The sequence below is a fragment of the Argiope bruennichi genome, chromosome 1 (assembly GCF_947563725.1).
Source record: "Argiope bruennichi chromosome 1, qqArgBrue1.1, whole genome shotgun sequence".
NCBI lineage: Eukaryota > Metazoa > Arthropoda > Arachnida > Araneae > Araneidae > Argiope > Argiope bruennichi.
Window position 1 is genome coordinate 48257202 of NC_079151.1, and position 14556 is coordinate 48271757.

Consider the following 14556-nt stretch of genomic DNA (forward strand, 5'->3'; position numbering starts at 1 on the left):
TATTGGAGACGCCAGAGAGTATAGGAGATCAAGTGGGAAGCCGGTTATCGCGTGTTTACCACTAGACAAGAAGCCCTTTTAGTCAGAAATGCAATAGTACAGAGTGGAAACTGTGCTGAAAGAAGAGTTCCCGTGTTTTCTTTGCAGTGCTTGAGCCTGCTTGGCTTGTTGAGTTTGTGCTTGTGAAGGTGAGGAACATGAGCTTTCTTTTTTTTCTTTTTAATGTCTGTTTTCCAAAATTATTTTGATGCTATTCGCTAGGTTACCACACCGGAAAAATAAACCATTCTTTCGTGTCTTGCGGTTTTTGCGTATTTCTTGGTGAGACGGAATTCTTAGCGTTATCATGGAAGATGTTTACCATTCCTAGATATGTGCATATGGAATAAAGTATCTAATTCTTTTTTTGAGTTAAAAGTGAAGAATCATTCCAGATGTTTGCCGATTTTATATAGGATATTTGAATACGGTTTATTGTGTATTTAGTGTCTGTTTGTATAGTATGTAATTTCTTCCGTTACCTGACCATATCTTTGGCATTTTTAGAAACTGTTAGAATGCTTCATTATATTTATTAGTAAGTATTGAAATATTATTGTTATTTATTAGGTTAAATAAGAAAAAAATATATATAACTTGCATAATATTGATAATTGTTAATTATCTGTTTTTCTTTCATTTATGCATTTTCCTTTAAATATTTAAGCGTTTTAAGAATAATATTTTGCCTATAGACTAATTTTCATTGTTTTTGACATGTTTTTGTTATTTATAAATGGAATACGAACAATTTACCCCTTGACCTACGAATTTACTTTAACTTCCTAATTAAATGGCACATCCTATTTGGGAGAATTATTGTTATTTTAATTATTATAATGATATAAGGGAACATTTGAAAAATTGAAGCACTTCTAAATGACTTCTACATTTTATTTACTTAATACTTTCACGTTCAGATTTAAAACTACGTCATACACATCAATGTATACGAAGGAGTTAAGTATTAATTTATTTTAAAACTTAAGTTAATGAAAGGACATTAAAGAAGAAGAAAAAATAATTTAGACTTTCTTAAAATATGAAAATTATAATTTTTGAAAATTAGATTTTACATTATGGATGATAAGCGAATCTATGCATCATTTGGGTTGATAATTTCGGGTCGAGGTTAAAAAAAAATAATTTCATGATTAATAACTGCATAAAAAAAGCAATTGTATTTAATATACGTAGTTATTAAGTAAATTTGTAATCTTTTTATTACCAAAACTATTATACGAAATTCATGCCGTCTATTTGAAATATTTCTGCTTTATTCTTTTGAAAATTTCTTACTCATCAATATATCAAGCCAATTAGCATCTTAGAAACCTTTGAAATGTAATGGTAGAAGCAATATAAACTTATTAAAAATTATAAGTGACGCGTTTAACGTTAATTGCTTTACAACATTCATCCAGGGGAAGGGAATGTCGTCGCGACGCGAATTTACATTTTCACTCCTGTCATTTAAAGCTTTGACATCGCCATTCTAGAACACTGAAATCGATTAATATACTAATTAATATTTAATGTTAGAAAATTTGTTATACATTTATTAGAAAATTTGAAATAATCCGGAATTATGACACTTTTCCTCAAAACGCTGATTCTTCTGTAATTAAAATTGCATCTAATAAAAGCTTTTATTTTGAGCATAATAGATTTGTTCAAAATTAGTAAATAATTTAGATTCTTTTCAATGTACACATTTGTAAATTTGTAAATATATATATATTGATTGTTATTGAGGATTGTTAAGTTTATTTTAGTTATTGTTTCAGGTACACTATGAGCGTTTTAAAGTACATTTAGCTGTGTTTTTATAAAGTTCCATTGTAATTTCTTCTGCATGTTCTAAAGTCATCAAATGATTAGAAAAATCATTTTTTAAAGAAGTGGATATTAAATTGTTTTAATCAGATTTATTTTGCTGTAGCATGGGATACAAAATCATTACGTCAATCGTTCTTCCAATTATGAAATAAATATTAAAGCAGTCTGTTCTTTTTCATAATTGCGACTACTGTTAAAATGGGATCGTTATAGAAAATGAGCCATTAAGGATAATTTTGCTTGCTAATGAGTAGTAGAAGTCTCTTTCTGTATATAAATTCAAAGTAGTTAAAACATAATACCCTTTTATCAAAGTTTTCCTTCACATCATTACTTTTTATTTCCAAGCTTTTCTTTCTTAGAATCTTTTATTGGCGCTTAAAACTTCATAATCGTGCTAACAAGCAGAACTTAAGATATTCTTTCACCAATTTTTTGGCTCCCTCTACCAGCCTGCAAGAGTTCTAAAGTCAGAACGCGGAGAGATAGAGAGAAACACATTAATATCGATTTGTAGGCTTAAGCGTGCCATACACCCCTGCAACGAAAAGTGAGCCCGCCCACCAGATGCCCTAAAGAAGCCGAACTGCGAGTGTTAAACCTTTTTAGCTGATTGAAGCGGCGACATAGGCTTATATGTTTTTTTCTTTTGCTTTTCGTATTTCCGCGATTTAATTCGTGCATGTTTTTTTTACTGCGTGGATAAGTTCCTCCATTATTCTTATCAGTTTTTTTTTTTTTTGTTCTGTTAATTTCGGTAAATGTGTCTTTGATTTTGAAAGGTTTTGATTGCAACTTTTTGCGGTTGCTAGTGCTCATCTCATATACTTGCCTATAATGCCATATGTAAAATTATTATCCCATCGGTGATTATCTACTGGTCTTTTATGCAAGTAACTATGATAATATCACGCCATTAGATAAAGAGAAATTATACTGCGCTAAAATGGCTTGGTGTTATCTGATGCGTTTTGAGAAGCACTGATTTATGACTTCTATGTTGACCATGATCTCTGTCGTTATTTGTGCCATTGCTATCTGGAACTACACTGTAACTCAAAATTAATTATATTTCTTTAATGAATTTTTAAAAAAAGGATTTATTTTTGTGTTTATCTTTTTATATAAATTTTATAAAATGGAAATATAACAGTGAGATAAAATTCATCAAACTATTCTAATATTGATGGAAATTGCATAAATAATATAGAAGAGATCACTTTCTATGTACATCAGTTCTGTTTTACATCGAAATGTTCCATTAAAATTTAATAAATTATGTTTACGTTTCTGTTTGGTTAGTCATCTAACTTTCTATTCTTAAGTAGTTGACATCTATCTGTATTTATCTTGAGTAATCTTACATACCTTAGTAAATCGCAGTTTCCTATACTGCCGCTCTCTTTCCCTTTTTGCTTTTGAAAATCTTACATACCTATGAAAATACACAGAATTTGGCATAATATATCTTGGCAAATTATTAACTTTTGCCAAGAAAAAACTAACTAATCGAAAATTATTATTATTCTACACTCTGTGGCTCACAAAATTAATTTTAAGATTAAATGATAAAATATTTGTCTTCCAATGGTAATAACTATTTTGTAAATGAAATTTAATTCTAGAGTAGATTTAGAAACCGATTTAGTATTAGATATCCGCATTAAAAATGTTTCCATTATGATCCCTGAATCAGTATTATAAATACTTTTTAAGCATAAAAATATTTACATTTTTAAAAAAAGTTTATTTTTTTGCTTCTTTATTTCCAAATTGCTTTAATTATATTAATTATTTTCTTTTGGGCATAATTAAGCTAAATAATAATAATTAAATAAATAAAGAAAAAAAGAGAAAAAAAGGAATGCTTTTTTTGTTCTGTTATTTAAGAATGATAAAAATAGAAACGAATTTGCATGTGAATAATTTTAAAATATTTCGATAAATTTTGAACTGAGTTAGTATCTACAGGGGTGTTTGTGCTCCGGGGAAACCCCGGAATTCCGGGGATTTTGAACTTCGATACCCGGAAATTCCGGGGATCGTCGTTCAAAAGGAAGTAGGAATAATAATGAATTATTTATTTTGATCTGGGTAATTTTGTTTGCTTTGAAAGCAGAAAACGCAGGGTCAGTGTGTGTGGTGAAAACTTTTCCTTTCTTTCTCCAAAGGCAGTGATAATGCGTGAAAAGGGGGAAAAAATTTCTTTTTTGTTCTTTCCTTATTGCGAGTTATGACTCATTCCCCCGGTTCTCGGACATTCTCTTCTGGATTCTTTCGGCGCGGCAGAAAAAAAAGGGAGAGACTTCGTTCGACCAGATGTGCGATCACGTGACCTGGTTCAAAGGTATTAATTTTGCAAAAAAAGTAATTCATTGAACTTTTATAATTAGGTCATTCAATACTTCATAATCGTAATTTTTCATTTCTCCCCCCCCCTTCTCGAAACTCCAAAATGTCGGTAGTAAGTCCGTAAAAGTTTCCGGGGATTTTTTGGGGTCCCACAAACACCCCTGGTATCTATTAGAATAGACGATATAATAATGTCTTCGTTTAGTAATATTTCTTTTGTAAATAAATACAAGAATAAGATTGAAACCCTTATTTAGTATTAGGCTTAACAATTATTTTTACTTTAAAAGAATCTTGGGAAGAGAGTATTTAATTTAGAATTTGAAGAATTATGTTAACGTTTTTGAGAAAGATGAATAGATGATAGTTTTATTAAAAGTATTTTATTAAAAAATTCCTAAGAAAAATAAATATTTTAAATGCATCCCTTTCTTCATTAAAGTATCTCGAAATAAATGTTGGATGATCAATAGAATCGATATAAAGAGGTGTATCAAATGGCACGAAATGATTCTCCCTCTCTCTCTTTTTTTTGAATTCAATATCTGAAAGTTCAATTTTTTTTTTCTCATTCTTTTTTGGGTGTGAATCTGTGTAAGACATACATAATTTTTATGAAAAGCCGGAATTCAAATATTTTGGAATTATTAATCATTCTAAGCTTGCACACCAGATGAAAAGTGCAATTTTTATATAATCTTGGGCATCCAATATATTAAAAGTAAATTTGTCTTTTGCTTATAAGTGCAGAAGTTTTGAGCTACGAATATGTGTAAATTCCATTCACTATTCCCACAAATATTATAAATATTATATTGAATACTAATAGCTTTTGACAACCAGATGGTTCTCTAGGGTATTGATCACTTTTAATTTCAGTTAAAGCATTTAGATATCACTTAAATGTCCCTGATATTGTAAAATTGCCAAACATTAAAGATGTGTTGCTTTAATTTTCTTACATATATTCCAATTATTATATACATGAAACTTTCCATTGGATATTAATCCCTAGAAATCATAGCACTATTAAAAATGCGAATTTGTAGTTCATCTGTCTTTTAAATTTCGTGGTATTGTAACTTCACTTTTTTATTCATCTTGTAAACTGCATGATATTAAACAAACCTAGCTAGCTGCTTTTGGTGACCAATTTTTCACTCAGATTATTGATTTTTTAAGGTGTTAAATAATAAAAATGGAATGCATTAAAAAAAATTTTATGACTGAAAAACATGAATTTTATTGAATTAGTTGATTGCAGATTACAAGGTATACATATTATGAAATAAAAATATAAATGGAAACACTACTACGGAAGTAATGATAGGCAAAAGCACGTGGTTGAATGTTTTAATGGATGAGTTTGGATTCCATCGTAACATTAAAAATAAGGGTACAGATAGTGTATCAAAAATATTATTAAGGGAAATATCTTAGGAAATGGAATTGATATTAGTAGAAAGGTAGTTTTTGAGTCTTTAGATAATAAGACCATTTTTGTACAATAATTGTTTAGAAAGATATGAATATCAATTTCCATAGGCGATTCCAATAGCGATAACCGATTTGGCAACAATCAAACTTATTTTTGCGGTTGATTAAGCTTTCTGTTTTGAAGTATGTTGATTTCTTTTATATTTTCATTCCTCTGATTGAATACCCTTTTTGGTGGCGCTGCGAACCCACCCTAGAACATTTCCAGTAATATTTTGCAACTCTGTTCTGAGCAGTGAATTCAATGAAGCTGTTAAAACTTTCACTGAAACAGTCAGAAATTTATACAATGGTTAGTTTACACTTTATTGTTGCCATTCTATAATTTTTGTCTCTACTAATAATGAAGATGAATTTTTGTGTTTGTGCTGGCGTTCTACAAGCCAGACCGATTGACTTATAGCTATCAAATTTATCACATATGGAGAGACTCACCTTGGAGAGTGGGAATGTGCACCTGAGAACGATTTTTATTACAATTTTAATTAATTAAAAGTTGAGCTGAATTTTGGTGTTTTTCCACCATAATTTCCGAAAATATTGTCACACAAAAATAAATTTTACACCGCCAAAATTTTTTAAAAAGTATTTTTTTTAATGATGCCAATTTAATACTCGTATAAATTTTTACTTAATTTTGGCAATTTATCTTTTTTCCTAATTTCCAAAATTCAAACCGTTTTCATTGTTTCTCCAATATTTTGGCTTAATTTTCTTCTACCGTTGAAAGCTAAAGAATGATTCTGTTTAATATCTGTGCAATATACAGTACATATTAAAAAGTGAAGTAAACATGCATAAATTTTACTAAATTTGCATATAGGTAAATGTAGAAGGTAAAGGAGCTGATTTTATTTATTTATGTCTTTAATAGTACGGGATGATGTTACGGGACTGTCCCCTTTAGAAAGATTCATGTACATAATAAACAGAACTTAAACAAGACAATAAAAATAACGGCTGTAATCCTAGACAATTTGGTGGAGTCATGGGCATGAAGCTGAACTTGATTGATTTAACTAAAATTAAATATAACCAATATTCTCGGCGAACCAGCTGGAACTAGCAGAAGTGACTATAGTTTGTGTATTTTCTGTAGGCGGTTCAAGGTCACATTTTCTACCGTGTTACTGGTACCAAACAACCAATAACGAGATAGAAAATATGACCTTGAACCGACTACAGAAAATACACAAGACTATAGTTTATGTACTTCTAATAAAGGTGAATATGTGTGTGCTTGTTGGCTTTCTACAAGCTAGACCGTTTGACCTTGAGCTACCAAACATGTTACATATACACTTTTGATGGTGGAAATGCGCACATCGGAGCATCTTTTCAAATTAGAATTTTAATTAATTAAAAATTAAGCGAGATTTTTACATTTTTCCACAATAATTTTCGAAAATATTACAGCACAAAAATGATTTTTATATCATAAAGTTCAGAAATTTTGTTTTCAATGTACCATTGTTTTAATATATAAATCAAGTTTCTATTTTTAATGAATTTGTTAAAAAAATATTTAGTCCTATTTTACAACAATGTATATTAAATTTAACCTGCACGAGCACGTTATAAATGCAGGGACATTGAGAAAAACTCAATTTGTAAAATCAAGTTAACTCTTACTCCTAACTAAACATAGGAAAGTGTGATGTTCAGCACGTGTTTGCATAAAATGGAATAAATGTGAAATGTGATATTTTCTTTAAAAAAAATGCTAGAAAAAAATCGATGATGTTTTAAAATAGCTATACAATTAATTAAATAATTCAGTTTTATTTAAGGCATATATAGTAGTTTAATATATACAGGATATCCACTCTCATCAGAATTCAACAGCTAATTTGTAAAATTTGATTAAATGGCGTGTGAACCTTATAAAAAAATGTTATAAATGAAATAAATAATTCTACTTTATATAGTTTGAATTAATAAATGTTCTAATGAATTACGAATTTTTTAATTTTTAAACAGATCCTTTGTTGTTTGAGTCTTATTTAATAAAATATTCTTGACATTAATATTTTAAATAAAAAAAAGTGCCACTCTTGAAATTAAAAAATATTGAATTATGAAAACGTGAATGTTTCTATTCTATAAAAACGTGTAATTTTAGACCTCTTCATCGACTGTCTTGAAGAAAACACGCCAATCAGCGCTTAGACTTAATTTTTTTTTTGTGTGTGATAATAGTTTCGGAAGTTATCGCTTAAAAAAAAGCCAAACTCAACTTAATTTTTAATTAAATAAAATTTCAAAAACATGCTCCAACGTGCACATTTCAAAGATATTTTTTGCCATAATTTGGTAGTTGATAGGGTAAACGGTTTATCCTTTAGAGCGACAGCGCGTGCGCGGGCACACATATACACGCGAACCTTTATTATTCTTAGTATAACTATAGTTTTGATCTTTATAAGACAGATGAAAAAATACACTTCATTTTAAATGCACTTCATTTGAATACACTTCATTTTAAATCTCGCAGTATTTAAAATTGATTCGTGTAAGAGTCTGTTGATATTATATTTTTCCTGCTGTTCTGTTTCCTATATGTATTCATACAAGGCGCGGCTTTTTAAAAGAATTTTTGAATTGCCTTAAGTACATTAGTATAAATATTGTACAGTTGTGAATTTAATAAGTTGTTCAGTTGTGAGATTTTAACTTGAGAAACTTTTTGGAAGCATATATTATTTTTTATACTTTTGATCATAGTCGGATTATTTATTAATAGGCAAAGTAAATAACTGCGGGGGGTGGGGGGTACCAGCTGCCCTAAAAACCTTCAGACCTGCGTTTTAAAATTTTTTTTCGATATTTTTATTGAAGTTTAAGAGGTTGTACGATCGAATCTAATTAAAAAAAAATTGTTTTTTGTTTTTAAATTTTGAAGTGTTAATTTGACATTTCTAAATAATTATCTTTTGCAATTTTTGTAATATTCTGTTTTATAATTTAGAAATTGTCCAGTCTACTAATTAAATATTATTTAGATAGCATTCAAAAGCCTTTTTTTTTTACTATTTTATTTAAATTAAAAAAAAAATTATAAGACGAAATACTGAATTCAGCTTTTTTGGAAATGATCGGAATTAAAATATTCACTCTTTCAATTTTCAAAATTTTGTCTAATTAAAATTTTTTGTATCTAAATTAATATTGAAATAAATACAAAAAAAATATCTCGTTTTGTAAGCTAGGTAGGGGAAGAGAGGCTCTGGTATTTTCATTACCTAAACTGCTGTATTTATACGAATCATTTTCTTCTTATCATAAGTAAATAAAAAAATATATCTACTCTTGTCCTATTTTTTAAAAAACGCATAAAACTCCTTAAAAATAAAGAGAAGCTGCTTGTGGAAGATTTCAAAATATTAGGTTTTGGTAAAAATTAAGTTACTTTATTAGCCATTTTTCAAATAAAAAAATAGATTTTAATTTGTTATTTTGCTAAAAAGGTACCAATCAGAATTTATGTCACTAAATGTGAATCATAGTTACAGAAGATTTCTTACCAGCTGCTGCGTTAATGATCGTTAGAAAACTGGATATCATAATCTCTTTTTAACCAGTAGCATCCTTATTAAGAGTGAATATATAAATTAATGAATAAATGAGTTATTAAATTCGGTGTAATTATTCTAAACGACATTGGCTTGAATAATGATTTCTTAATCTTTTTTGCTCACGATCCCTTTTTGCCTGAGAACTATTTTCCGATGCTATTTCTGAATGAAAAATAAAATGCTTTTTTTGGATAAAATAAATTTTTTTTCTTTCTTTTCTTTTATCCGTATCAACGAAGCAGAATTTAAAAGATACTTACAATATCAGCGTTTTCGCAATCCCGTTTGGGATGTCGAGATTTCTAATGTAAGAAGCAGTAATTAAAATTTTTTAATGGTACCAATTGAATGGTCGTTCAATTTCCTCCGAAGCTTAATTTCCAACAATAGATTGAATAGATAAATGTTGTCTTAAAATTCAAACCATTTATATTGTTTCATTAAATATTTAGTCGTTTTCTGTTAACTTAAAAGTTTCATAGAAATTGCAAATCTTTAATAAAATTACGATGGAGATCCATTGTTCCTTTTCTATGGAATTTGAAATTAAGAAACAGATTAATTTTTAAAAAATGCAGATTTTTCTAACAGAAAATTGACAAGCAGATTATTTAAAGTCTATAAAAAGCTAATAAGAATTATTATTATAAAATGCGTTTTACGAAATGTAGATTTAATTACATTTATTTAGCGTTATAATAGACTATTTTTTGAGGGGGGGGGCGTGCAGGGCTTAAATTATAATGTGTCTAAACTTTATATCTATTCATATAATACTAAACAACAGAGATAGAGAGAGAGAAAAAAAACCTAAAACAAAACTTAGAGACGAATGAATAAATGAAAACAGCGGAATACTTTTCTCAAAAACTGACATTTTGTTCCTGTGAAGAAAATTTTTTAACGGGTTTCTGTTTGTATTGTAAACTCTACATATACTTTTTTTATATAAAATTTCAATTTCCAAACAATTTCATAATTTTTTTTAACATGACGAAAAAATTTATAAGGGGTGTCACCAAATTAAATGACGCCACGAATCTTCGCTTCCTAAAAGTACTTCCGGCCTTGCTCGTTCAGTTCCTCGTTTAAATTCATTTAAAAATCTAGCAGTCGATTTTGGCTTCTTTCAAGCACTGAAGACATTCCGAAAGTGAAGAACCGCAGGTAGTATTTCGGATGCGTTAAATGGATTTCCGCCATATTTTAGACATCTGGCGAACACATTGGAAAAGCATCCAAAAGCATCCCTAATTCTGCGCCAGGTTTAGAATTCCTGTGATGTTTTATAATGCAGTGGATCTTGGTTAATTCTAAGCTAAAAGAATCTTAACTGGAAATTCGATTTACCCAAAAATGTAAGCTGAGCAAAATGTGGATTTAAAAATGACTGTAATAAAAGAAATTATTTGAGCTTAAAATGGCAAAAGAGATTTATTTTTCTAGATTAAGAGTTTTATTAAATTATATAAAATAAGTAATCATTAAATGATCATAATTTAAGTGATTTTAATATAAAATTAGTTATTTTAAAAATTAAAAAAAAATAATAAATATGGGATTCTAGATCTATTTAATATATTAACTAAATATCTCATTGCATCTCAACAATGCCGAAGTCGCCTCTTTTTTTTCCTTCCTTATTTGTAAGATTATATAGTAATGTTCCATTATCTGCGTTTGTTAATTTCAAAATGTTGAATAAACAAATCTATGCAGAATTCACAAAATAAACAATGAGTTTTGATTGATTTTGTTTGTGTGTTTTTGTGAAAAAATAAACCAACAAAGTGCGCAGCCAGCCAACCTAAATACAAAGAAATCTGCGTATTTAGTCATTATTGAGTGAGTAGGATTTCAGCTATAAATAAAATAAAAGTTGTTAAAGAACATTTTCTCATTGTGTTCTCTCTTGACCATCTCGCGTATTATCTACGGATCACGTTACGCTATCTGTACCGCAAATAATCTGGAAATAATTGAATGTCAAATCCCGATGTCCAGAGAATTAATTCATTATTTATATGGATAACGGCATAAGAACTTAGTTGCAAAATTTTATCGTTTACTTTATCTGTTCACTTAAAAATGCACGCTTTCTTTTTCTTCAATTTGGAGAGTGTGAGATAAAATAATAAATACAGAAATGTATTCATTAAAATTTTATTAACTTGGCAGAGTTTTTTTTTTCTCTTTAAATTTTAACTTTGTATGTTTAAGCAAAGTTTCAAGATTATACGCAGAGTGTTTTAGTAAGGTATCTAACATTGCCGCTATGCGTTTTCCTGAATTTTTTAATAAATTTCTCAAAAGAAGTAATCGGGGAGGGGGGGGGACACGTTTCCAATCGATGATAGATTGCAGTTTGTGCTACAAGAAAGATCATGCACCAGAATAATACACACATCATCCAGTTGATGATGTATCAACTTTCCGATTTGAATGGATAGAAAAGCTTATGTATTTAATTCGGTATAAGGCAGTACTTATTAAATTTTTGCTACTTCTGGCTTGAATTAAAAATTGCATGACTCCATTTCTGTCTAAAATAATGAAACTGCATCAGTAAAGTAAAAAAATAAAATAATGTTGTAAAATAACACACACACACACACACACACACACACACACGCACACGCACACACACACACACCTTTCAAACGAGAGTGATTGTCTCTGTTATTTTTATTTACTATTAACGTTGAAGAATCTGAGAAAAAAAAGTGTGGTGGTTGGGGATATGAAGATTTTGGCATTTTTGATAGATACTTTTCTGCTCGTCTCCACTTGGGGAGACCGACGCACATTTGAAGAAGCGCCAGTATAAATTATCATGGAAAGGAAACCAGTTTTGTATATAACGAAATACAGTGTAGTTTTCACAACTTGCAAGTTTCACATTTTAATATCTATGTTTAATATCTTTAAATTACAGATAAAAAAAAAATACTCGTTGTCTTTTCCGTGTACTCGCTGTCCGTGTTGATTCTGTCATTCACCCTCTTCATTCATCCAGAGTTCTCAAAACAAGCTAATTTACATGATCGTCTGTTTCTCTATCTTGGTATAATTTATGTCTTTACATACTTTCTTCTTAGAATTCAAATCTAAAAATTATTTAGATGAAAGGCAGTTTACATCTTTATAAAATAACCAAACACAAGTTAAGTTTGAAGTATGATAATAAAAACCAATTGTTATTTTAGAAGTCCCTTCCTTATTTTTTTGCCACCCAATTCTTGTAATTTTTATTTCGTTTTAAATGTCCTCATTTTTAAAATTCGTAATTTCTTTAGAGGAACTGATTAAAAATATCGATTTATTTAATGCTAAATGTAATTTTTAAAGAATTTTCCAAATTGACGATGTCAGTTTTTTTCAATAATTAATTTTCCGGACTTATTAATTCTACTTGTTTGGAGGATTTGCTTTACTGTTTCCTAATTTAACTAATTTCTAAAAGCAGTGTTTATTTATATGTTTTTTAATAATTGTACCACAAATGCTGAATATGCCTCTGCTGAACATATTCTAGACTGTTTAGGACTTCTTTGGGGAGAAATTTATTCATTTCCCTTCCTCGTTTTTGACTTTCTTCCTGTCAACGGATTTTTGGATTTGGTCCGACTAAGTCAGGCCATGGAGATTAGCAGCAACAACAACAACAACATATTTGAATATTCTACATTAGATATATAAACTGATTGTTTTCTTTCTCCAACATTTGTTTATATGAGTTTTGCTTTTAGTTGGTGAAATTTTTGCATTGCTTCGTCATACAGGTTGATTACAATAGTTTGGTATTTTCATTTTTTTTATATCAGAAATGGGGGGAGGAGAGAGAATAAAAATATAGTTCAGAGGAGTGAATGAGGAAACAGGATCAAACTTTTAGAATAGATCTGAAACTGTGATAATAGTTTGTTTGATAAGTGGAAGTCTTTAATTTTTTTATATATTTATAACTAATTATAACTAGAAAACTAGATTGGGAACTAGATTATATATGTAATATATATGTAGTATATATTATAACTAGATTGTTCATATAATAAAACAAAACATTACATAAATATTTAAATTTATGTATTTATGTACATAAATTATTTATGTATATTTTTTAAGAAAGCACAAGATTAATATTAAATTATTTGTCTGATAAAATTAATTTTATTAAAATTAATTATTATTGAAGACATTTAAATTATTAAAATTTAAGACATTCTTATTACTGTCACTTTCATTAAAATAAACTTTATTTGATATAAAACAACATTCTGAATTTAAACATTATAAATATTTTGCTTTTATGATTTGTTTATTTAATAAGCAAATGTGTAATATGTTCACTTTTGATTACTATATTTTGAATTTTTTTATATATATTTCATTTTATCAATCGTTTTTTCTACTTATTGAAATTTATGATTATTTGCATAATCATAAATTGCAATAAATATCACCTTTTGAAAATTGGTTTTGATTTAATTTTTTAAAGTAGTAAAATGTTTATTTTCCCCCCTTTTGTAGAGAGAGAGTAAACCTTCATTTAGAAAAAGAAGTGATCCAAATATTCCACGTTCTAAAAGGTATAATTTTTTAATCTACCTTTCAGATTTTAAATAATTATTTTAGTTCGAATCATTTAGTTGAGTAATAATTAATATGTTAAGTTCAATTTGTTAATAAATATATGTGATTTTTCAGTCATTTAATAAATGTGTTTTCTTTAGTGATGTGGATGTGGATGATAAGCATGGTTTAAATGAATCTCGCAGCTCATCCAATTCCAGTTTGTCAAACAGGTATCGATTTTATTTTAGATTACCATTTTTCTTCTTCATTTTTAAAAATCTGTGTTGCTTGTTATTCAGTTTTTGCTTCACATTCTGTGCATTTAAAATTCATTATGGTTTACTAACATTCTTTCAGAAGCCTGGATAGCCCAAGCAATTCGTCTGAAATGGTGCATCGGACTCCCACTTCAGTATCAGCAGATTCTGTGCCTCCTAACTTTGCTCCTACTTGTGGACTTACAAGTTCAGGAGGGCACATGACCACACAATCATCAGATGATTCTGATTTGGAAGCCGATGCAGATCCTCCCAAGTGGCAAGAAAATGTTGATTGGGATGTTTTGAAAGTTATGAAACCAAAGGAGAAGAAAAGACAAGATGTGATAAATGGTATTCTTTTAGAAAAATCTACTACATCTCTGTAAATTAAAATTCTTGAAGTATATAATTAACTTGAA

The 14556-nt window shown here is 28.6% G+C and overlaps 1 protein-coding gene across 4 annotated transcripts in view; it reads left to right on the top strand.

Moving 5' to 3' along the window:
• Positions 1-14556, top strand: part of LOC129972634 (rho guanine nucleotide exchange factor 12-like) — a 98694-nt gene that overhangs the window by 58200 nt on the left and 25938 nt on the right. For all 4 annotated transcript variants that reach the window (XM_056086962.1, XM_056087039.1, XM_056086882.1 and 1 more), the window contains 3 exons: positions 13833-13891; positions 14036-14107; positions 14235-14488. In XM_056086962.1, coding sequence (XP_055942937.1) covers positions 13833-13891; positions 14036-14107; positions 14235-14488 — 385 coding nt within the window. The remainder of the gene's footprint in view (positions 1-13832; positions 13892-14035; positions 14108-14234; positions 14489-14556) is intronic.